Source organism: Zalophus californianus, chromosome 2 (assembly GCF_009762305.2).
Source record: "Zalophus californianus isolate mZalCal1 chromosome 2, mZalCal1.pri.v2, whole genome shotgun sequence".
Taxonomy (NCBI): domain Eukaryota; kingdom Metazoa; phylum Chordata; class Mammalia; order Carnivora; family Otariidae; genus Zalophus; species Zalophus californianus.
The window spans coordinates 167724033-167750173 of NC_045596.1; the positions used below are offsets into that span (position 1 = coordinate 167724033).

General features: G+C 47.5%; 1 protein-coding gene across 2 annotated transcripts in view; it reads right to left on the reverse strand.

Moving 5' to 3' along the window:
• The window catches only part of PLEKHA2 (pleckstrin homology domain containing A2), a 59325-nt gene that overhangs the window by 10067 nt on the left and 23117 nt on the right, over positions 1-26141 (reverse strand). For both annotated transcript variants that reach the window (XM_027598726.2, XM_027598725.2), the window contains 8 exons: positions 23321-23377; positions 17660-17708; positions 16155-16252; positions 9054-9194; positions 8314-8460; positions 7892-7960; positions 7418-7488; positions 3320-3383 (listed from right to left, as the gene is read on the reverse strand). In XM_027598726.2, coding sequence (XP_027454527.1) covers positions 3320-3383; positions 7418-7488; positions 7892-7960; positions 8314-8460; positions 9054-9194; positions 16155-16252; positions 17660-17708; positions 23321-23377 — 696 coding nt within the window. The remainder of the gene's footprint in view (positions 1-3319; positions 3384-7417; positions 7489-7891; positions 7961-8313; positions 8461-9053; positions 9195-16154; positions 16253-17659; positions 17709-23320; positions 23378-26141) is intronic.

A 26141-nucleotide genomic window follows, 5' to 3' on the forward strand; every position in this document is an offset into this window, starting at 1 on the left:
TTGCAGATGATGAATTTTGAGGTCTCAAACAAAATTAGAATTCCAAAAAGTGGTATCCCTCTCCATAAGCTTGACAGCTTTCTGTATTTAACAACTTTGTTGATGAGGATCCTTGCGGTGATATTAACAATGGTGATTTTTTGATATTATATAATAAAGTGTGTCAACGTTTGGAAGGTCTGCATACCTCAGTGGGACCACTATTTTCCTAATGACCAGCGCACACAGTTACAAAATCATGCACTGGTAAAAAGGATCCATTCAGAGTGCAAAACTGGCCAGTAGATTTTCACGTAAGACTATGAAAGTTTATGGATATTGATACTGGCTTCCAAATACCACATTGCACCTAAACATTAAGAAAATACCACTTGTCAAGTTTTGATATAGAATCAGAGAAAAATATCCACAATTATCTGAAGAAGCTATTAAAATATTCCTTTTTTCCAAATACATATCTGTGCGAGGCCAGATTTTCTTCATATCCTTCAACCAAAACAACATATGGCCACAGATAGAACGCAGGAGCAGAGAGAGAATCCTGCTGTCCTCTAGTAAGCCAGCCATTAAAGAGATTTGCAGAAATGCAAAAAACAATGCTACTCTTGTTGCTTTTTTTGTTTTAGAAATATACCTGTTTTTCATAAGATATTACTTGTGTCAACCTAAATGAGTTTTTAGTTGCTACTGACAGTAAATTAATACATATTCTTAAGGATTTTTACTCTATATTCTTCTCAATCTTCTGTTCTCTTTGAGTTAGGTGCCATTAACAGACTTGTCCATTCGCTCATTTGTTTATTTCAGGGTGATGCTAGTGTTCTGTTATCCCAGAAATGTGGGAGCAGAAGGCAAAAGAGGGTAGAAGTGATGAGAAGCTTCTGGTAAATGTGCACATGCTTTGTTCAAAAGTGTTTTGAACATTGTTTTTGTTGGAGTTCTTGTTTCCCAAATCACTCTCCCTCGTCCCAAGCTCTTTCCCAGCATAATCTTTCACTTGACAAATACTTATTTCATACCACCCATGTGTCAGGCACTGTCTCTCTGAGGACCTTCATAACATGTCAACTCGAATGTCCCACAGACACACTGCCGACTCAGAACCCCCAACACGAAGGCTGCCTTTCCGCTCACCAGTCCCTCCTCCCGTGCTCCGGTCTGAGGGACGGCTGCCATCAGGCACCCTGAGGCCCAGGCCAAATACCCAGCAGTGTCCTTACCTCCCCTGTCTCCCCTCACCCCACATCCAACCCACAACCAAGTCCCAGAAAATACTCTTCAATAGCTTTTAAATTGTCCACTTCTCTCCATCCTTCCTCGTTCAAGCTTCCTTCACCCGTGACCCGAATTACGACGACAGCCCCCAACCTGCCCTCCCTACCTTGTCCTGCCCTCCACCCTCCCTCATCCGCGTTTACACTGCACTGGGCCTGGAAACCCACAGCCAGCACACCAGTAACGCGGCTGGGTTGAGGGACATCACCTCCACTTCACAGATGAGGAAAACAAGGCTTGAAAGTTAGATCATTTGCCCAAGTAGTATTTTCAGAAGGCAGAGCTGACTGGACCACTCCCAGGGCTCCACCTCAAGGGGCCCTAACCTTCAGGATAAAGTACAAGCTCTTTGGCAAGGGCTGTAAGGCATGGGCCCTCCGTGTGGGGGTCCGGTCTTGCATGTGCTCTGTGCTCCTTTATCTGTGTATCCTGTGTTCACACATGCTGTTCCCTCTGCCTGGGCCACTCTTCCCCCAACGGACTCAGTTTAGATGTGCCTTCCTTCAGGAAACCTCCCCTGACTCCCTGAGACAGGGGAAGGTGCCCTTTCTATGAGTTCCATGACAACCACCACTCACTGTAATGATAGCACTAACCACACTGGTTTTTTTGGTTTTTGCTTTTTTGTTTTTTATTCCCTCAGCCCCTTCAGTGAGGTTGTTCCATACTCATAATGCATTTAGGTTCTTTTGTCATCATCCACACGCCGTGCTCGAATCACCTGACCTCCTAAGTGATTTTTTTTAATTCACATATATTAAAGTTTTCTACTCTTTACCTTGTGCTATAAAGTTCTATTTCATGCATCCGCCACTAAAGTGTCATATAGTTTCACTGCCCTAACCCCCCCACAGCGTTCATCTACCCAACACTCCCTTCCCCCACCCCATCACACTGTTGCAATTGCGTTTACTTGACAACATCTCTCTCCCTCTGGTTCAGGATCTGTTCTCTTTAACAGTGTCCCCAGTATGAGGCAAAATGCCTGGCATTCTAAGGATACCCTGCATATGCCTGTTAAATGCAAGGACCAGAAACTGTTTTGAAACTACAGCTTAAACTTTGTCCCCAAATGACAATGGAACCAGCTCTAACAACCCCAGCAAAGCTAGCCACAGCTCCCTTATGCTCTCTCTTCCCCAGTGACACATGCTTGGGTCAATGAGCGGAGCCCACAGACAGTTAAAGCTGCCAGCATGTCTGCTCAGCTCAGGGGGCAGGAGGACCAGCTCGGAGGGGTCAGGATTACGGAGCTGCTGCCCAAGAAATGGGGTGTGGGGCCCTCTGGAAGGGATGGTACTTAATGGGGATTGACACCTGGAACAAAGAAAGGGCACTGGGAACCCTGAAAAGCCTCGGCTGGGGAGCCCCACATCTAAACCAACGCACTGCATGGCAGCCTGTATGCCAGAAATGAGGCATTATCATGATGCTGTGTGGATCGAGGCATGTTCCGTGGATTGCCAGGCCAGCTTGGGTAAGGACTTGGCACCGAGAGTTTAGGCCCTGCTCGGGGATCTGCTTTTCTAGCTCCTATGATTTGAGGAAGAGCTGGGAGAGCTCCAAAGCTGTGGGTGGAGGGAGAAGCTTCAGAGAGCTGAACTGTCAGAGCCCAAACAATGACTTTCTCTGTGCAGCTGGGCTTTGCACCTGGTGCCGGCACAGGGCCCTCTGGGCTTTTGTCCTTCCGCACACAGAGATGTCCACACAGGCGGGGCTTATAAATACCCTCCAAAGGAGAAGTGAAACCCCTGGCTAGTTCTCCTTTTCTCTGCTTAGCTGGCGCCCACCAGCTGAAAGCAGCTAGTACAAACTCGCATTCCCCAGTTCAGAGGCTCAACCTGCTCTCACTATTTTATGGGTGGGAAGCTTCTGGCAAACATCCTGTTTAGAATAAAATGGGACTCAGACTGACAATTGGGGGCTAAATTTACCACCTAGAAACTTTAAACTAAATAAAAGAGAAAGCAGAGGAAAGGGCGAGACCTTTTAGCACACCATTCACAGAGACAGAACACCAGTCTTCTCAGAGTGAGCTTTTTACCTGTATGTAGAAGGTCCTGGAGCTTGTTATGATTTCAAACAGGTTGTCCCTCATTAAGAGATCACTAGACAAAGAGAAAGAAAGTTACCAGGCATGGCCACGCACACATTGAGGACTTGATTCATCCTAAGTCAAGGCTCCAGAGCTTTGGGGGCTCCCAGGTCTTTCCTCCTCCAGTCTCTGCCTCAAAAAACAGGAGGGGGTCTCCTCTAGCTTCACTTCCTACAGGCTCCCGGGAGGTTTCACCATGCCCATGGGAACCCCACACATACACCCCACCGCCAGTTGTAACAAGATAAAGTTCCTTTCCCTCTAAAATCCTGCCTAATACCCACCACATCCCATAACACCTACAGTTGTGGGGAGAGGGGTATTTTTTATTATTTTCTAAAGATTTATGTATTCATTTGAGGGGGGGGGCGCAGGGGAGGAGCAAAGAGAGAGGGAGGGGAGAGAATCTCAGGTAGACTACCCGCCGAGCTCAGAGCCCGACTCAGGGCTCCATGTGGGGCTCCAGACAGGGCTTGATCTCACGACCCTGAGATCATGACCCCAGCCGAAACCAAGACTCAGACACCTAACGAACTAAGCCACCAGGCGTCCCTGTGGGGTATTTTTTTGTGGCTAAGATGTATAGTTCTTTCTGCAAAGCACCGCTTTAAGTGGTTTTTTTTCAGGGTCAAGCAGATGAACATTTTATTGGTTTTATAAATATGTAAGTATAACTAATCAATTATTTATATATATTACTATGAAGATATTATTTATATATAAATATAGAGAGAGAGTTTGACATATAACATTTTGTTAGTTTCAGGTATGCAACACAATGATCCAACATTTGTATAGATTGTGAACTAATCACCACGAGAGGTCTAGCTGACATCCATCACCACACATAGCTACAAGTTCTTTTTTTCTTGTAATGAGAACTTTTAAGGTCTACTCTCTCAGCAATTTTCATATATACAATACAGCATTATTAATTATAGTTACCATACTGTACATTACATCCCTAGGACTTATCTATTTTATAAATGGAAGTTTGTACCTTTTGACCCCCCTTCACCCTTTTGCCCAACCCCCCCCCCAGCAACCACCGATCTGTTCTTTGAGTGCTTTTGTGTGTGCTGTCTCATCCAATCTTTACAACAATCCAATAAAGAACTTAAGATTTTACCTACCTTGCGGATGAGGAAACCCATGCTCAGAGAGGTTATCTGACTTGGCGCCAAAGTTAGTAAACAGCAGAGCAATGATTTGAACCCAGGTCTGACTTCAGAGTCTATGCTTTTAATTACTCCACTACCACTTGCCTCTCCTAAGGGAACCAACTCTCATTTCCAAAACCTTCAGCCCCACAAGCAGCTACCTTCTCAGAATTTAATGAAATTCCTGCTCTGTGGGGTGCTGGGTGGCTCAGTCGGTTAAGCATCTGACTTCGGTTCAGGTCATGATCCTGGGATCCTGGGATCCTGGGATCGAGCCCCATGTTGAGGTCCCCACTCACTGGGGAGTCTGTTTGTCCCTCTTCCTCTGCCACTCCCCCCTGCCCCGCACTCATGCATGCAATCGCGCTCTCTCTCTCCCTCAAATAAATAAAATCTTTAAAAAAAAAAAAGAAAAGAAAAGAAAGAAATGCCCCCTGTGTGCCACCCTGTCCTGGGCTGAGACAGGAAGCTAATGAGAAGTGGAAGGAGAGATCAGACTACTTTAAGATGCTTCAAACTGGGTGTGAGTTTGGGAAGAAGAATCCTGACTTCTGCAAGGAAGAAGGTGAGAAGTAGCTGGTGCTCAGTGACAAACCTCAAATCAGCCAAAATTATTTGCAGTGTTAAGTGCCTGCTGTGTGTATCCTGGTGCTGTGGGCAATACGTAAGAAGCACAAGGTCTACTTCCTTCCCAATAAAAGAACAAAAAAAAGCAAAACTATACAATTAGATGTCAGACTGTGTGTTGTATGCCAAGAGTGAGAATAATTCCAAAAAAGGACTGATCACAGGCAGAGTTGGCTTCGGGAATGAGGACTTGGAAGGACGTGGCAGGCACTGGGCCCGTGACATGGGCACCGGGCAGAGGAGGAATATGAGACTAAAGACCCACGTGGGAAGGGACAGCAAGACAGGGGTCAGAAGGACGTGGGGCCAAATCCCGACTCCACTTAGAGAAAAGGTATTTTAGGAATATTTTAAAATCTTTGTGAGCCTTTGTACCCCAACTGTAAAATGGAGATGAGAAGACCTCCCTTATCAGGCTGGCCAGCCCAACGATCAAGGTATAAAGTATACAAGGCATCTGCTACAACGTACGGCGTATAGAGGCCACTTGAAACACATTTCACTGACCATCATTACTGTCTGAGTAGAGATGGCTCTTCTTTCTGGCTAAAATGTGTTAGCTTCTTAAATTACTCACACACATACAGCACACTCATGTCATCAACTACTGAGGATGTGAACGCAAAGCAGGGAGGAAATCCCCGCCCTTATCACATCTACTTTCCAGGCTACGCGTCGCCTTTCAATTCGGTTCAGTTCAATTCGATTGAACTCAATTTAACAAATGTTTGAGGACTACACAGATGCCCTCAAGCTTCCTGACTGGGTCTGGGGAGGCCACACATTCTCAGAAGCCTGGAGTCCGCAGAGCCTTGCAGACTTCCTTCCCTGATGATCTTCAGCTCCCTTAATTCCTTCACTAAGAATTCAGTCTGGTTCTGGCAGCGAGGGACTCCGGCCAAGTGCGGAGCACTCTTGGGACTGAACGTCGTCTGGGCTCGCTAAGCTGCCCCACCATGCCCAGATAGCCAAACAGCTACCTGTCCGCATGGGCCCTCTGGAATCAGGGGAGGCAGGAACCGTCTCTGAGGATGAGCCATGTCCAATCTCTCCTCTGCCCACCATCAACGTCTGGAACCACACTTCTGAACTTCCATCTATGGCCACTTGCACAGATAACAAATTGCCACCGGGAACTTCCCTAATCTCTACTCTGCAACTGTCATTTTCAAGAGTCAGTACAGCCCCAGTTCAGTCCCTGCTCCCTTGGGTCATGTGGCATTTGTCGGCATGTGAGACCGTCCCATACCTCCACATGAGAACAGTCTGCCTGTTGCTAATCGCCTCCCTGATGATGCTGGCTTGGCTTTGCACCACCCGTGGGATGGAAAGACACAAACAGTCTCTAAAGACGGCAGACTGGGATGCTGGATGGCTCAGACAGTTAAGCATCTGCCTTTGGCTCAGGTCATGATCCCAGGGGTTCTGGGATCAAGTCCCACATTGGGCTCCCTGCTCGGTGGGGAGGCTGCTTCTCCCTCTACCTGCTGCTCCCCCTGCTTGTGCTCTCTCTGACAAATAAATAAATAAAATCTTAAAAAAAAAAAAAAAAAAAGCCTGCAGATTAAGGGGCAAAAAGAGGATTTCTAGATGCCCAGATACCCTTGGGTTTCTAAAGTTTAGTTCTAAGGGCATCCGTATCCGTAGGAGATACGGGAAGGCCCTTGCCTCAGGGCCCCAGATCGCAAACTCATCCCATACACTATGGCACACAGAAGGTAAACCATTTCCTAATGGGAAGTGGAAATGTCCAAAGGGAGTCACACACACAGAGCTGCTGTCAATCACCCTTGTGTTAAGGGGACATCAGGGACTTTGTCAAAAGGAGAAGAAGGCATAAGAAGGTCAGGGAAGAGGCACTGGCATCGCATTGATCTGACCAGAAGTGCTGATAAGTGAGAAACCTAAGGGCACAGGCCCCACTCGGAGTCCTCGGCCTCCTAGGCAATGAGCATCTAACACTTGAGAAGCAACCCAACACCAGTCTCTTCTTTCTTCCCAATATTCTTTCTTTTTCTCCACCAGAAAATTATTATATAGGCTCCACGCATCTCCTCAGGAGCCAGAGTAAGGTAGTGGGAAAAGATGAGCTTGCCCGGTATGGTCTCTTAGCTGCATCAGTTGGGATGTGATGAGATGTCAGCCCCTGTCATGTGCATGGAAGAACGTTCTCGAATAGAGCCTCAGAAGGGTAGTAAATGAAGATTTAAGCAGGCAAATGGGGGATTTTTATCAGAAAAGAATAAGCACAGATGATTACCCAGATTTGACCAGACACTCATGGGTCTTGAGAACGTCCTTGAGAAATATAGTGCGCAGTGGTTCTCGGTCCTGGCAGAAAAAATAAGTAAAGAAAGATAAATGAGGCTATCCACATAATGCCACAACCCAGATAGACTGACCAACGTACCTCTCTGGTCAGAGTTGGTTGGCTAAAACCAGGATGCAAACAAGGCAAGGTCTCAAAATAACTATCAAGTGAGGAAAAATTCTAAGAAGGTACTCTGTGGCTCTGACCACAGAGCAGCTTGGTGCATAGCAGGAGGGAAGAAGATAAGGCCATGTTGCTGTATCAATGCAAAGATGTGCACACAAGAGAGATGGAAGTGGGACGGAGGCACCTCTTAAGCCCATGTGTGCGTCCGCATCTCTACTCACGCACACACACGTGAGTGTTATTCACAGGCCTCTTGCTTCCATGACCTGTCAGAAGGGCCCCAGAGCGACTACAAACCTGCTCACACTTGAAGTAGCAGATAGTAAAGTCATCAAGCGCAAAGAAGCGACGTTTCCAGCTCTTCCGCTGAAAATAAAAGTAAAGAGCAGGACGTTAAAAAGAGGCCCCAGCATTCAGGAGAATGTTCTAGTTCTACACTCCTGGGTACCCAGCCGGAAGGAAGCTGGGCGCCCACATTCAGACGTCGGGGTGAGGGGGCTGCAAAGACTTCTTCCCATCAGGGCAATGCCTCCAACATGCAGAGGTGAATGTTTAGTTCCAAACCTCCCACCGGTTTGGGAGGTAGTTTAGGAGGCAGTGAGTGCCGAGTGCCAAGGAAGGCAGCTCATCCTGCCAGCCAGCTGCCCCCTGTGCTACGCACACAGCCATGGCCCCCAGGAGTCACCAGGACTCATTCGAGCCCCAGCGCCGACACTCACCACATTCCCTTGCTTCACACAGTAGCCGCTCTTAATGAGGGGGGGCCCGGAGGGAACACGGCTGCCTGTCGTGGGGATGTAACTCTGAGACCTTCGAAGGATGGCGTGGGACCCGGGCTCACTCCCTTCCTGCCCATCCCCACCATTCTACAAGGAAAGAGCGTCAGGATTAGCACCTCCCCTCATTCCTCGTGCAGCAAACCGGGTAACTCACCCAGCCCTCTCTCGCGAATCCTCTCTTGCCTCTTTACCCACGATGGCAATTAAAGAAGAAATAAACAAGAAAGGGAACATTCGCGTGCTCCTGTCAGGCACTGTACTGGGTAATGTCACAGAACAAGGCTCAGGGAAGTTGGGCAGACCCAGGAGAAAGGTAAGGACTGAGAATAAAAACCAGAAGAGGGGAGAAACACCCCAATGGGAGGAGGGACAGTGGGCTTGTTTCCAGGCTCACCTGCCTTCCCCAGCTCCATCTCCCATGTGATTTACAAGTGCCAGTCTCCCACATATGGTGCAGGACCATACTGGCCACCCAGCCTCAAGGTAACGGTGGCCTCGATTTCTGCACTGCTATTCTTCATACCCACCGCCGTCCTGGATTTTCTTGACTACCCCAACTGCACTGGCTCCCCCACCCCCAGCTATCTTTCCTCTGTGCTGACCTCCTCTATGCCCATCACCGGCCCACTATGGATGCTCCCATAGCCCCACCGGCCCCTGGCAGCCCCGGGCCCCAGCACCTGGTTGATGGGCGTGTGTACCACCACCCCTCCGATGATCTCTGTCTTATAGGCCACCTGCGGCTTCTTCTCTAGGGCTGGAGGAGCTGGTAGGCTTTTTATAACTTCGGTAGTCAGGGCCAGGTTCCCAACTTTGGGTACCTGGAAGAAAGACAGTTTAGGATAAATGGAGGGGGGAAGCACTGGGGAAGGGGCGAGAAAAGGTAATGTACCAAATTCTAGGAAGACCTCCTCTCCTCCCCAGTCCTTCCACCGACCCATACCTGAACATGAGGAACTCTGCCGGCAGATCCCGCTCTACACACACACATGCACACACAAGTACTGAGCACCCACTATGAGCCAGCCCTTCCCTGACTACAGACCAAAGACAAAACAGCAAACAGACACGTCCTGCCCTCACGGCATGGACATTCTAATAGCAGAGACGGACAAAAAACGCAGAGCCGAACAGTCACAATAATTACAAATTGCTATGAGTGCTGTGAAGAAAATAAACAGGAGCTGAGATAGACAGCAGCAGGGGCACTACTTGAAATGGGAGTGGTTAGCGGAGGTCTCCAGAGGAGGAGATGTTGGAACAGTAACCTAGAGATGAACAGGAATCAGAGATGTAAGGAGGAGCATGCTAGGCCAGGAAACAGGTAACATACACGGGAGCTATGGTACAGAATTAGGGGAGCATGAGCTTCGGAGCCCAAGGACCTGGAGTACCAACTCCTGACCTGTCACTAACTTACTCAGTGACCTTCAACAAATCACTGAACCTCCCTCTAGGCCAAAACTGCCCCGTGTAGAAAATGAAAAGGGTAATAATATTCATGTCATAGAGTCATTGTGCTTATCAAATGACAGAGTATATATACTTAAAAACTTCAGAAGTACAAAAATATAAAAGTACGGTTGACTCTTGAGCAACGCAGGGGATAAGGGTACTGACCCCTACACAGCCAAAACTCCATGTATAACTTTCAACTCCCCCCAATTTTAACTACTAATAGCCTACTATTGACCAGAAGCCTTACTGGTAACATAACATCGTAAATTAACACATATTTTGTATGTTCTATGTATTATATGCCGTATTCTTATAATAAAGTAAGCTAGAGGGGCGCCTGGGTGCCTCAGTCATTAAGTGTCTGCCTTCGGCTCAGGTCATGATCCCAGGGTCCTGGGGTCGAGCCCCGCTTTGGGCTCCCTGCTCAGTGGGGAGTCTGCTTCTCCTTCTCCCTCTGCCCCTGCTTGTGGTTCCCTCTCTCGCTGTGTCTCTGTCAAATAAATAAATAAAATCTTTAAAAAAAAATAAAGTAAGCTAGAGAAAAGAAAATGTTATTAAGAAAACCATAAGAAAGAGAAATACACTTCCAGTCCTGTAAAAAAAATCTGCATATAAGTAAACACATGCAGTTCAAACCCATGTGGTTCAAGGGTCAAAAGTATTACAAAATACTTTAACGAACATTTCACGACTGGTATTAACATTTACAAACACAGCCCTTTTTGAAGAGTTATCTCTGCTCCTCTCCTTGGCAGAATTAGGGCACCACAGACAATCACAGAATCACAGAATTTTTATGGCTCCTTTGACACCACAGGCCACAGATTGCAAACTGGTGGCATGAAGGCAGATTCTGGCCAAACGGTGTTTTATTGGTCTGATGCAGTGTGTTTTTCAATCTACATTTAAAGTTTGGGATAGTTCACCTAAAAATTCAGACTTCCAACCAAGCAGCGTTTCTCTCTTTAGATGGAGAACATTCTTCAGTTTGCCACTGTCCCTACCCTGCTCCTCACCACCAAGGCCACGAGTCAGGTGCTGTTCATCCTCATTTATGTTGCTTTCCTTCCTCCTTCCTCACTTCACTCTTTTATACTGGCAATTCTGATGAAATCTTTCATTTTGTAAGAAAACAGGAGAGGCCCAAGCCAGTCAAGTCAATGGCCCAAAGTCATGGTTAATAACTGGACAGAGACTAGACCCTAACTGCCCACTGGGGCGATATGCACAGGATCATAGAGCCTGTCCTTCACACAAACTCAGCACCTCTGTGGGTCTGCAGACTCCATGAGTGACGCTAACATCTTCACTGCTTCTACAGCCTCAGGAATCAGAAGGAACTAAGTAAGAATCTAGACCTTTCAAGAGCTCATGGATTCAGGGCCCTTGGAAAATTCTGTCAAGGACAAGACCGAGGACCACTCCATTCCATGTCTGTTCAAAGGAGGAAGAGCTCCAGGATGACACTGGAGCCCCAGAAAGAAGATGACACTCCTCTTCCTGGACTGTGCACTCCATTTACATAAACAAGGGTGACCTCTGCCCACCAGCTCTCCAGATGGAGCCAGAAATCCACCTTCTCTTTCCCTTCAGCTGTCCACACAGCAGTTCCCACTTCTATGAGCCCCGTTCAGCGCCAGGCAATGTGCCACACTCTGCTGCATGATCTCTATCTCAAGCAATCTTATGAAGTAGGCATTATCTTCTCCATTTTATAGATGAGATAAATGAAAGCTCATTAAAATGAAGTAAGTTTCCCCTGCCTGACTGTCCATTGCTGAACGTCCCACTACCCACTTATGCCACCCTTTCTTTCCCTGAGCTTCACTATTGTGTGATGGGACTCCTTTGAGGATGTTGATTATTGCTGGGATGTTTAGTGACATCATCACCAAGGGACAACAGAAACTCCCCACACATGACCTAAATGAATTCCAGCAAAGAAGAAGGAGGGAAGTAGCCCTTTAGAGTTCCCAGTGGCCAGAAAAGGAATTCATGTCAGCTTAGCTGTTGTGTGGCCTCTCAGAATCTTGTCAGCCCTTGTTATCATGGGCTGCTTCTGACTGTCTGCCCAGAGCTTTTCCAGAGCTTCCTGAGACTGAACCAGCCTGTGGAGGACAAACACAACAATAACTATGCCCCAGAACTTGAAAACAAGGTCACTCATTTGGTTTGGCCATATCCCCAGAGGCCTAAATTCAAGGTATGACCTCTTCCATCCACCTGTGAAGTATTCTCTGATGTGGGGAGAGCGTATGGATCTCATTTGCAATGTGAAATGACAATTACAGGGACACGGGATGCCTGGCTGGCTCAGTTGGTGGAGCATGTGACTCCTGATCATGGCGTTGTAAGTTCGAACCCCATGTTGGGTGTAGAGGAAGGAAGGAAGGAAGGGACGGAGGGAGGGAGGGAGGGAGGGAGGGAGGGAGGGAGAGAGGGAGGGAGGGAGGGAGCGAGGGAGGGAGGAAGAAAGAAAATTACAGGGACTCATCTTACTTCCGACCAGGCAAGGCTAGACTGCAATGAGGAATAATCCAATGGGGACAGGGGGCTGTGCTTTACCTTTACTGCTCATTTTTCAACTGTTTTGGGAAATGTAGTAAGTGGAATAATGTCCCACTAAAACTATCCACCTATAAACTCAGAATGTGACCTTATTTAGAAATAGGGTCTTGCAGATGTCATTAAACTAAGATCAGGTCATACTGGTTTAGGGTGGGCCCAAAGTCCAATGACTGATGTCCTTATCAGAAGAAGAGAGGACACAGGGACACAGGCATACAATGATGGAGGCAGAGAGAGGAGTAATGCAGCTGCAAGCCAGAGCACACCACAGACTGCCCAGAGCCACCAGAAACTAGAAAAGGAGCCACCCATTTGCTCTGGTAGTACCACAAAATTCATATAGGAATACTAATACTCTGAGAGAATCCAATTCCTTAAATAGTACATGTCAATCATTTCTTCAATGACAAGGACCCATTGGCCTTAGCACAAAATGAACAGTGATCCGTGGGCAGAAAATCTGGATCCATCCTGGCTCCTTGGCCTTGGGCAAGTCACTTTTATCTCTAGGCACTTCCGCCACCCCGTTTATAAATGGGTATAATAACGCTTGCCCTTCCTACTTAAGGCTTTTATATGAAGCTACAATGAAGCCACGTATGTAAAAGTGGTGTGTAATCTAACATAATTTACAATGGTTATTCTTTTTCAATATCTTCATAAACTCTTCTAGGTCTTGGAAGTCACAGGGTCCTGGGTTTGAATCTCAGCTCTACCACTTACTCACCTCTAGACCTTGGACAACTCTGATTTCCATTTTTCTCATCTAAAAACTGGCAGTAAAACCACTTATCTCACAAGAGTGATGTCAGAGGGGTGAATAATATAGCACCTGTGAAAGCTTGGCTCAATACATTATCTGTTCTTTCTTTCATCTCTGTATCCCCCAAGGTGCCTGATGCTTCACTTGTATATAAGGTGTCCTAAAGGGAGTGTGCATGCCATGGATGTGGTGCCCCAGCCCCACATCCTCCCTCTTCCCAGCCTCCCTGAGGAAGGACACAAGATACAGGACAATATGACAGTGGAGAGAGGAGTAAATCCTTCCAGGGCACAAATAGATTAGGAGAAAGAGTGCGCCTCTGCAGCAGGCTTTGACATTCCAGCAAGCCTCTGGACTCCCCAGCCTCTGGGCACCCCCATGTTCCTTCCCACTACTGTGGCTTATAACTTCTGTTCCAAGGGGCCAGAAAAGAGGCAGGGGGAACTCACTGCTTAGAGCAACCCTATGAGGGTTGAAAGGCCCCCACCACCTCACAGGCTGGGTAGCCAAGTGTACCAGACAGGAACAGAGGAGGAAAGCCAGGAGGCAAGGCTGAAAGAGAATAAAGTATTAGACATTGAATGAAAGGCCAAAACTGTATAAGATACAGAAGGGTGAAGACCCGACCGTGAACGAAGAAAACCTGTACTAAACTCAGCATTCTAGAGCCGTGTGCACAAGCAGAGGAATGTGAGTTAGCTGCAATCCCCCTCCCTCCCCTCAGTTTTCTCTCTTTTCCCAGGTTTACCAAGGTTTGTCAAAATAGCAAGCTAGCAAACCAGACCACCTCAATGACAGAACTGTACTCTGCCTGGGTCTGGCATCACAAGAGTTGAATAGGTGTACAGATTTCTTCTATTAATTTATTCACAGAAACCCTGAGGTATTTGGGAGAATAATCTGCCCCAGTACATAATGGTTACTATCAGAAATGACTAGAATGTAAGCATTTCTGACTGTATGATACAGAAAATCAATCTTCCAATTACAAAATGGGCAGAAGACATGAACAGACATTTCTCCAAAGACGACATCCAGATGGCCAACACACACATGAAAAGATGCTCATCATCACTCATCATCAGGGAAATGCAAATCAAAATTACAAGGAGATATCGCCTCACACCTGTCAGAATGGCTAAAATCCACAACACAAGAATCAACAGGTGTTGGCGAGGATGTGGGGAAAGGGGAACACTCTTGCACTGTTAGTGGGAATGCAAACTGGTGCAGCCACTCTGGAAAACAAGTTCCTCAAAAAGTTAAAAATAGAACTTCCCTACAATCCAGCAATCGCACTACTGAGCATTCGCCCAAAGAAACAAGAACACTAGTTCAAAGGGATACATGCATCTCTATGTTTACAGGAGCATTATTTACAATAGTCAAGATATGGAAGCAGCCCAAGTGTCCATCAAGTAATGAATGGATAAAGAATAAGTTGGATACATATATATAATGGAATATAACTCAACCATAGAAAAGAATGAAATCTTGGAGCACCTGGATGCTCAGTCGGTTAGGCATCTGCCTTCAGCTCAGGTCATGATCTCCAGGTCCTGGGATGAAGCCCTGTGTTGGGCTCCCTGTTCAGCAGGGAGTTTGCTTCTCCCTCTGTCCCTCCCCCACCCCCGGCTTGTGATCTCTCCCTGTCAAATAAATAAATAAAAATCTTTTAAAAAATAAAATTAAAAAAAATTTAAAAAGAATGAAATCTTGCCATTTACAACGACATGGATGGAACTAGAGTATTATGCTAAGGGAAATAAGCCAGAGAAAGACAAATACCGTATGGTTTCACTCACATGTGGCATTTAAGAAATAAAACAAAGGGGGAAAAAATGAGAGACAAAGCAAGAAACAGACTGAACTATAGAGAACAAACTGATGGTTACCAGAGGGGAGGTGGGTGGGGGAACGGGGGATGGGGATTAAGGAGCGCACTTGTCAGGATGAGCAGAGGGTGATGTATGAAGTGTTAAATTGCTGTATTATACACCTGAAACTAATGTAACACTGTATGCTAACTAGAATTAAAAACAAAGACTTAAAATAAAAAAATAAAAATAAATTTAAAAAGAATATCAATCTTCTCAGCATACAAACCACGGTTTGCATGGCACAAGTCTGCCTACTATTGATGAAAAGTCTAGTTTTTTTTCCAAAACATAAAGTTTTCCCTCTTCTCTTTCCTACCCTTTTCCCTTTTCTGTATTTTTTTAAGATTCATTTATTTATTAGACAGAGAGAGAACACAAGCAGGGGGAGCGGCAGGCAGAGAGAGAGAGAGAGAAGCAGGCTTCCCGCTGAGCAGGGAGCCTGATGTGGGGCTCGATCCCAGGACCCTGGAATCATGACCTGAGCCAAAGGCAGACACTTAACCGACTGAGCCACCCAGGAGTCCCCCTTTTCTGTATTTCTAAGGAAGAAGAAAGGAGTTCACCAGCAAGTCAAAGAAAATGAAAGTATTCATAGAACAGCCAGTGAACCAGCTCAGTGATGCTGTCAAATGGAAAGCTTTTTCAGGACAGGTTGGTGGGTGGCCTGGACCAAGCCCTAGGCAACCTCTTAAAGCTCTTAAAGGAAAAAGAGTACTCCCTTACCCTGCTCCCAAGCCAGTAAAGTTCTGACTTCCCTCTTTATATGCTTTTCCCTTTACTCTGCTTCTCATAGTCAGCAATCCATTTTCCAATCCCACCACGTTCTGAATCAGCATGCCAGAATGACCCAAAACACGACTGACCAGGAGCCCTCCCAGGAAGCACCAAGGGGACACTACATATACTTCCCCTTGAACTTGATTCAAACTCAAACTCTCTCAGTTCAACTTGTGGTTTGTCAGTGAAGGTATAAGAAGAGGGAGGGGGAACTGGGTCTCAACAGGCTCCTGGGAAAGCCCCTGCTGTTGGCTGAGTGTCTCCCCACCACAAACAGGCCACGTGCTGAAAAGAGGCATTGAGTCCCTCCAGAAAGAAGAAGGAATCGTACGTACGGTGATCTTGCTGGCTTGGTTCAGGGCTTCCACCCAGTCCTTCAGATCCTTCTGGTCATTAGCTTGAAGAAAATACCTCTGAGAGAGGGCATTGATGACTGCAGTAGTCATGGGGGAAGAAAAGAGAAAAACCCAGGTCAGAACACATGCAAGACAAAAAGCCGCCACAAAACTAAGGTGCTTGAAGTAGCAAGGGGGAGAACCTCACAGAGCACTGAAGACATCTGCCATGGTGCAGTCAGCTGCATGAATATCTGGGAAGCAGCAGGCTACAGTTGCTCTCTCTTTAAAAGTGTGAATTATTCCATTAGCCACGAGAACAACACCTGTTCATGTTTTAAAACCACCCCCTTCATGTGCTGTTGTACAGGGATGAGGCTTCTAGTCCGCCCGCCATCAACAAGACACAAGCTTCAACTGTTTTTAGAGGCGCTAGCCGATTTAGAGTCATGATGATACAGATATAATTTTGGACCCAGTGCTCCTTGTTTCCACTGGCACAACTGGCCTGGCTTGGGAGTCTTGCCTGTGGTCGGAAAATGGAACAAAGCTTGCCTGAGATCAAATCTGTGACCCTGACCTCATTCTCAACCTGTTCTTTCCTCTGAGCACTCCATGAGGTCAATCATTTTACTTCTGGGTTCATTACTTATCTTGTTTAGATCTGCTGACCACAAAATCTGAGATAGTCATTTCTGAGCTTAGCAACGATATTTGAAAGAAATGGGACAACGAGAACACCAGAGAAGCCTGAACAAACCCGAAGTCGGGAGAGAAGACAGCTCAAGTGACCATTTTATTCTCCCAGCAAAAATAAGCCAGAACTATAGGAGGCGAGCATCACGAGGTAGACAGAGAATTCATGAGTTCATTCGCTCATTCAGCAAATATTACTGAGCATCCACTATATGCCAGGAACCACGGTACAAAACAGTGTGTTTTTGACAGTGACAGAACAGCAGTGACAAAACAAAGGGACAGCCTTGCTTCATGGGGCTGACATGCAGGACCACCCTAGATAAACAAGAGAGGCTACTCGTTAGCATCTGCTTGTAGCACTTAGCACATTCCTGAGAACACAGTAGGAGCCAAATAACAACTGATGACTTAATGAGTGGGGGCATCCACTGAGTGACCCTGCTTCCCGTGTCACTCCCAACTCTGGCACTCATGTGGCAATGCTGAGATGCTCAACAGGATACTCCTTTTCTATTGTTCCACCTTTCCTGAGCGTCTGAGAAGGGGGTTCCCAGAAACTACCAGAAGATACCCTGGACCCTGACCTGCGGCGTCAGGAAAACAGAACCGTCGCTGGTCCCCGTACCTCCGTCTTACAGTTTTAACTATCTTCACAGCGAGACCAAGGAAAGCTAGGCCCGTTGCCATGACCGAAGTCACGCCCACACACAGGGGGCAAGTCACATGGGATCACAGGACCGTCTGCGCACAAAGAGGAAGCTGCTGCAGGAGTGTTCAGAAAACCCAGTCCCCAGTTCGGTACTTACCAAAGCAAAATGGAGTTTTGGGTTTCTGCTTCGGAGTAGCTATGCTCACCTAAACCAAATAAAAAATAAAAGAAACAAGAACATGTTTCTAAGACGGTTGTAAAGCACTTTTTTTTTTAAGTTTTTCTTTTCTTTTTTTTTTTTTTGCTGTGAAACTTTACGCACAAAGAAGAGTATATAAAACATACATAAACATTCTAAAGAATAAAAATTAAGTAGAAACCCTGTACTCACCATTCAGATTAAGAAATAGGGCCATTATCAGTCCTATCTCTTAGAAGCCCTTGTGTACCCCTCCCTGATAGAATCCCATCCCCACCCCTCAAGGGATAACCACTATCTTGCCATCTACCTTAATCTTCATCTTTGCAAAAACACTTTGAAAAGCCACCCAAGGGGCACCTGGGTGGCTCGGTCATTAAGCGTCTGCCTTCGGCTCAGGTCATGACCCCAGTGTCCTGGGATCGAGCCCCGCATCGGGCTCCCTGCTCCGCGGGAAGCCTGCGTCTCCCTCTCCCATTCCCCCTGCTTGTGTTCCCTCTCTCGCTGTCTCTCTCTCTGTCAAATAAGTAAATAAAATCTTTAAAAAAAAACAACTACCCAGTCCGACAAAATTCTCTTTGGACCACACAACCCGTACTTGGCCCATTCACACTAGGAAGATTCCACTCCTCTCTCAACCACTGACCCATTCCCTAAACAGTTCTCCAAATTAAAGGTGGTATGGCTACAAATGCACAGATTTCAATTAGAGCTCACAGAAAGGTCAGGCAGCATGCATTTGGACACATGGATCAATGTCCTTTATATGTACCCTGACTGCTTAAACCTGAAAAAAAGAGGGGGCCCAAGGAATCAGAGCACACCTATGCATTTAAGGGAAGGGAACAGAAGAAAGTAGGAATATTTTTATAGCTCCTGTTGTATTTCATTTTGTTTTTTTCAATCCTACCCCTTGCGTGTACACTCCTGACTATGTGCATAGATGAATCTACTTCACTCTCGTTCAAACATGCTGAATGAATAAAGGAAAACAAATCACATTCCCTCATATGCCAAGAGGTGACTACCCTTGATGGAGTTAAGCTGAACTCCCTGAAACAGGCCTCCACCACTTTACCTGGGATTGCTAAGGAGGCACCCCCAAGGCCCTAGGTTAGGAAATAGTCCCCACATTGTCATAATCCTCCTGTGGACAACATTCTCTCAGTCCCCTTTCCAAGCAAGGGCCTTCTCCTACTTATGTGAGACCTGAAAAAAATGCCTGCTCTCCAACATACAAAATGAACATAGCATAGTCAACATCAATAAATAAATCATTAAATGTCTATATAACATTATATCAACCTCTTCGATAAGGATTTTAAGTGCCTACAAGATGTCACATTAAGTCGACTTCATTAATGTTTTGATTAAACAATCACAAAAATCTCATTACATATGAAAAAATTAGTAGCTTTGATTTTCCTAGTTTACAAGAATCCTTGGATATGCAAGATGATTGCCGAGAAATATAGCCAATCACGAATTAAATGAGTGACTCAACCAAATCATTCCAAAAGTAAGATGACTGAAATCCTTTCGAATATTTTTTTTATTTTTATTATGTTATGTTAGAATATTTTATAGCCAATTCTATTTAATGAGGGATATGGTTATATTCTGATATGTTCACCATGATGTGAGATGGAGGCCTTTAGGGCCTAATGAAAGCCTTTACACAGTCCTGAAAAACATAAAAATTCAGGCCAAGGTGAGCCCACCTATCCTGAGTTCAGTCACAGACTATCTAAATTCAGGCATGTCTTCACCACTCCCAGAAACCACTCCCCAGAGCTCCACGACTTCGTAAGTTCAGGCCCCTGTGCTACCTTGTTTCTTAGGTTTGGGATCCTGGAATTCCATCTGCACCACAGCATATGCCTTTATCTTGCTTGTGTGTGATGTCCTGATCTGTCAGTGACTCATTTTCTTGCCCTTTCCCTCGGCACCCATGTTCCTCCTGCAGGTCCCCTGTGCCCACAACACCTGCATGGCCTACCCTCGGTTCCTGTGTAGCCCTGACCAGCAGACAGCAGCCTGGCCCTCAGAACCCACCTATCTCACGGCTTCCTTCCTACTGCAAGCTTTAGAATGGCTTTAAAAAGCTGGGAACTTTGAGATCCTCACTGGCTTATTAGAAGACTCACCCCTTTCTCCCAGAAAATGACATTTATCACTGACCAGAGAAAACACCACTGGCTTTTCACCAGGTTGGATGACAAATGGTCCACGTTGACCACAACTTATTAGCAACCTATGCTGCGGAAATGCTACTGGCATGCTTATTACAACAACTGAACCTAAGCGATCACCTGGCTTTTCATTTGTTTTTATAGGTTTTTCCAGTTTTCAGTCAGGGGACATGGGTGATTACATGCATGCACATCCATAATTTGCCTCATGCCTAACCACAGAAGGATTATTTGGCAAAGCAGCTAGCTCCTTGCTTGAATCAACCAGACATCAGTCCTAGTTCTGCCCTGTAGGCCGTTTAGCAAGAGTAAGACCCTCAGGGTCTCTGATCAGCTTCCCAATTAGCAAAGCCAGAGAGCAATTACTAGTTTCCTTCTTATCGTCACAGAATATGGCAAAAGAGAAAAATGAAATCCTATCTACCTGTGCTGTGTCCCTCAGGGAGAAGGGCCAAGGTACGGCCCTCATTTACTATGGAAAGGTAGCTCTGGCCGCCTCCTGATATCCTGGGGACCTCAGCGGCAGAATCCCTCCTCCCCTGGGAGGTATAAGCCCTCTGGCCTCCACCCCACCTCACGCTGGTGATCAGACCAGACTGTGCAGCCTCCTTCAGATGTAGTGAAGGAACAGAAGATCCTGAAGAAGTATGGCTCACAGACCAGCTATAGTGAGGGCGGCCAAATGCTACCACCTGCCTGCCCCGAGGTGGCCACAGTTAAGTAGCTGCATAGCAGTGGTTGACTGCTGGGTCCCGGGTTATGCAAGCAATGAGGTCAGGATGTGAGGGGCGGAATGGGCACGGGTCAACCATAGAGTGACGCAGACAAGGCCACTCGACAGCTCAACAGACTCTCAGGAACTTGCTCTTATCAGATCAAACACAGACCACAGGAGCAGCAAACTCCTCGGTCACAGGGCACTGCTAGCCAGCCCCATCCTGTCTGCCCCTGGCCGGAAGTGGAGCTGGGGCCCCTCTGGCAGAAGCTGCAGCAGCAGAATAGGGTCTTGAAGCTCTGGGGTAGCTCTGCCTCAGTGTCCGGGGCGCCTCTGCCCCATGAGGTGGCATCAAGAGCGGAGGAAGCAGCAGTCAGTTACACAGAATGACTGGAAGGGTTCTAAGCAGTAGTCTCTAGACCAGCTCATGAGGTCAATGAGCCCTGACATTATAGGCAAAACCAGGGTGTTGTAGACACATATATACTTTACCTGGAAAAGGAGTCCATGCTCTTCATCCAACACTCAAAAGGATCAGTGACCACCACCGATCTCCCCCAACACCACCACCACCACCACCACCACCACCACCACAAGAGGTTAAGAACCAGTGTTCTAGGAAGGTCTTCCTTATAACTAACCAAGGGCAAGGCCCTGACAGGGCAGGACACAGCCGGGGGTGGGACACTGGGGCTCGCTGTACAGAAGAGAAGAGCCATCAGGCGAGGTAGGAAGGTGGTGGCACGAAGCCCACCTTCCATGAGAACCCCAAACCTGGTTCTGCTGCCATCAATGCCCTGGAGGACATCAAGTCAAGGATTTTCATCTCTGTTGGCCTTTCCGAAGGAACTCAGTGTCCCAACACTAGCCCTCAAGAAGGAGCTATGGAGCAGCACCCCTGAGCAGGGACCACACATACACTGCGAGCCAGGTCGACACTGGGGTGAAACGCTTTACCCTGGGAGGGACTACCCAGGGGTTAACAAGAAATAAGCTGGAATGCTGAATTTGATGCCAGTAGCACTGCTAAATGTGTTTCTGGGAAAACCCCTGCTTTCTGGCACTGGGTCAGGTAGGAGTTAAAGGCTCTCCACTCCGTGTAACCTGATCCTGGGGCAGCTGTGGGCTTTGCAGAAACACCCACCCAGGCCTGCATCTCCCGAGAAGGGCCAAAAGGCAGGACCATCCTTCCTAAATGAGGCAGCCTCCAAAGCTGAGAATTCTAAAAACCCTCATCTGAGCTGCATTTATAAATCACGATTCAGCAGGAGATGGTATTCACTCTTCCCCGAAGTCTCCCAAACCCTCTCCAATAGGAGAAGGTTTGGAGTTTCACTAATAATGAGGTTCTCTGCTCCCCCTCTCCGATTCTGTTCCTCCAAACCTCCTGGAGGAAGACCTCATGAGCCCACAGCAAAACCAGACAGGAGAGGGGAAGGCCCAGGCCTCTGGCCCGCCTGGCCCCAGAGGCAGCCACATCTCTCACCGCAAGGCCAGCACAAATTGCCCACAGCTGTGCTAGCAAAGCTTCGCTCTAAGCCCTGCCCCCTCCCCACCGAGGTCATGATCTCCTCTCTCTAATCCGCTCAAACCCTGCCCTGCGTCTTCTGCCTTGGTGCCCAGCTGTGTCTGCCAGCCACTGCCTGCAGCCCCTGCAGCCGCCTCCACCTCTGACTCTCCCCCGCCCCCACCCCGGCCAGGCGCAATGGGAGGCTGGACACAAGGGTTCCCAAAGCTCGCAAGGCCAAGGAGCCAGTGGTCCCTCAGATCAGGGTCTCCCCACCTTGTCTCAACCCCTGAGGGTGGGGCAGTGTGGGCAAGGAAGCAGAGATCCCCAAGAGGCCTGAAGTGAGGGGTGTGTGGGGAGAGCAGGGCTTCCGGAACCTTCGTGCTGGCTGGGCGCCACCTGGCTCTTCTCGCTGGACGAAGAGTTCCTCTTTCTGGCGGGGCTCTAAATCCCCGGCCCTTTTTTTTTTTTTATCTCTGCTGCATCACAGGTCAGCACTGGAGCCTGCTCCAGAGAGGGGCCGCTACAAGAAGCTAAATTCAGCAGCTACGTATGGGCATCATCAACCAGCCCACCACCGCTGCCGCCGCCGCCCGCCCCCGGGTCTCAGCTCCGAAGAGGGACTGCTCTTGCCCTGTCTGCACTAATCGGACCGGGGACAGCCTGTCAGCCCACCTGCCAGGCTCTCCAGCCATCATCCAGCTGCTGAATAGTTCCCTGGCATAACTGAGGGCCTTCCCGGGGCTCTCCTAGCCTTTCCTCCACAGTCATCCTGTCCAGGTGATAGATAATCCAGCGCAGCCCCGACCCTTTCTGAGCCGCTCCTGTTGAACAATACCCCTTGGGAGAATCTTCTATAGTCATTGGGTTTTTACAATTGTTTTGTACTCCTTTTTGCCTCAATGATGAAAAAAGGTCACGCCCAACTCCTACCCCCACCACCTATGCCTCCTTGGCAGGAGCGGGGAGCATCACTGACTGATGTGTCCCAGGAGTAAGAGGCTTCAGGCTCACCCTCCAAGAACCTGTTAAACACACTCCACCCAGAGCCGGTCAACAGAAAAGCTTCCAAAGGGAGGACGGGGAGCATTTCACTGCCCATGCAACACATCCAAATGCTAATACTCAAAGAATTTGACAGTTCTCGTTTAGATACTAAACCCACTTAGAGGACGCGAATCCTCAGAGCTCCAGGCGAACATTACCTTCGAGATGTAGGTCAGCTGCAAAGATCCAACGGCTCCTGCCCCCATTGCCAGGTTCTGAAAGACATATGTTTTTCATTTTAAGAAGCATAATGCTATGTGAGGCAGTGGAAACAGCATTAAGAGACAGAAGACCAAGACTCTAGTCCTGGCTTTGCAACCTTGAGCAAGCCACTTACCCACATTCTTTAGCTCACTTTCCTCCGTGAAATGGTGATAACCTGCCATGGGTATGTTGGCAGGGACCTTATCCTTGGCCTTACTTACTAGGGAGGGGTGTGTTCTAGGACGGTGGTAAAAAGTGTGAGTTCCACCATTTGACAGTGAATAAGTTCCTTAACCACTAAGCCTCAGTTTCCCTTTCTGTAAAAAATAGGGATAATAACCGTACCTACCTCACAAGGCACTTATAGGATGAACTAATACATTTAAGGGCACTTGGAGTCATCCCTGGTACAGAGGACTCTCAACAAGTATTAGCTATTATATTTTTTCTTTCCTGACAGCTCTGGCCTCCTTACTGGCTTGGTCCTGCTTTATGCCGCTTCAAATTCTTTTTGTAATTAACAGGGTTCTGATTCACACAATACAGAAATAAAAAAAATAAAGCTGTTCAGTTTATTTCACAAGATTATTATGAGTACCAGCTGGGATGATGTCTGTACGCCATAAAACGCTAAGTCAATGTTCTATTAAAACAGCAAGAAACTCACAGGCACCTCGACGGGCAATATTCTTTGGCTTTCTAATTTCTCCACTGTCAGAAATGGAGCAATGAAGACACAGGGATGATAGCATTCCAAAGAAATGAACAAGATTAGAAACCTCAGCTGTGGAGTTATTTATAAATTAGAAAATCCACACCCCCATGGACCTTGAGGACCTGTCCACAGTCCTGGTGCCCCTTAAGCTGTTGCATAAGCCCCCAAGAATAACCTTAAAGCCCCCAGTTACCTGGGGTTATCTCAAAGCAGTAAGGGAGATGAATCTTGAATAATGAGAATTTAGTAAATTTCCTAAAGGGTTAGCAGTGAAATGACCTGTCATTCCAGGAGACTGCCCTTAAGAAGTATCTTAGTCGGGGGGCGCCTGGGTGGCTCAGTCGTTAAGCGTCTGCCTTCGGCTCAGGTCATGATCCCGGGGTCTTGGGATCGAGCCCCACATCGGGCTCCCTGCTCTGCGGGAAGCCTGCTTCGCTTCTCCCTCTCCCACTCCTCCTGCTTGTGTTCCCTCTCTCACTGTGTCTCTCTCTGTCAAATAAATAAATAAAATCTTTAAAAAAAAAAAAAGAAGTATCTTAGTCGGTAGGGAAGAGCCCTTCTAGGCCCAATTGTCTAAATTAACATACATCACTTGAAGCAAATGCAATATGTGAAATTTTCTATACACGAGAAAATGGATGGGGATGATACCATGATAAAAGGATTCTCAGAGCCCTTAAATTGTAGAGTAAGAAATTCAGAAAGGATGTTGCCCCCCTACCCCCTTCTTTTTTTTTTTTTAACAAAATGAGGCCATAAATCTAAATGCTGCCTTCGAGAAGCCAGATTAGCATTTCAAATATGGATGATCGGATTTACACATTTTTTTCAAATATACAGTGATTGCATTTTGTTGACTTTTAAGGAAACCTCTTTCAGGTAAAGAGAGATAGGCTCTGTGCCCCTGAATCAGAGTCCACAAAGGAGCCACAGGCACCCCAAAAGACCCCTGAGCAACCAAGACTGCCCCCAGGACAACGCGAACTGCTCTGGGCAGACAGCTCTGCACACAGTACGGCTGCCTGCAAGGACACACACGACCACCGGCCTGTCGGACCGCTGAGCACCTGGCCCACTCCCAGCCCCCATTTGGAACTGGAGGAAAGGGGAGGGATTGGTCCAAGGTCACATAACTGGTGGAAGAACCTGAACTATAAAGCTCAGGTCGCCTGACTTCAACCCAATGCCCCAAAAGCAGCATGATAAAATCTTAAAAGCTTGAGCTGTTAGAATTCTAGCTGTGACATTATCGCCACATGACTGTAGGCAAGTTTCTTTACCTATAAAAGGGGGGGACAGTAAACCCTGTTTCACAGGCTTGTTGTGAGAATTACATGAAAATCCGTAAGGAGAGCCTAGCCCATGGTAGCTCCGCTCCCCGACCCACAACACTAATTACAAGATGCAGACGCCAAGTCTCAGGGCTTGGTCTTGCACAACTCACTCTCATCACCCCAAACCACAGCCCAAAGGCCTCCAGAGCCCTATCTAGAATTATGAGTGATGAAGTGGGATTTGGGGAACCATTCGGACACTAACCCACACGTAATGACAGATATGAGCCGATCAGATTTCAACTACTTCATCCCCTCCACCCTCCGGGGCTGCTCCACCCTCGGTCCCCTGCCCCCCCTTCAGCTCTCCCGCTCCAGAAAGACACAGGAACGGTTCTCCTGCCCAGTTACCTGGGGGCAGGGGCGCCTTCACCTCCCTCACCCACCACCCACCCCACAGTCTGCTCCTAGGCTCACATGTACCTCCCTCTCCACCCTGAGAAGCCAGGAAAATATGACGAGTGTCTGTAAATGCCGGGGGTTGGGCGGGGGGGGAGGAATGAATGACAGAAAACAGCCCCAGGATCCCTGAGCCTTGATCCAGAGTGACGGCTCAGTGTCCACTCCAATTACTGGACCTGGGAGATTAATGGCGACAGCTCGCTGCCAGGGTGGCAGCCCCAGGCAGAAACTTCCTGGTCAAGGAAGAATGTACCAACATGTCTGAGCTGAGGACCTCGGCAGCCAGTCGTCAGGCCAGGAACGCCAAGAAACAGCACCTGAGGT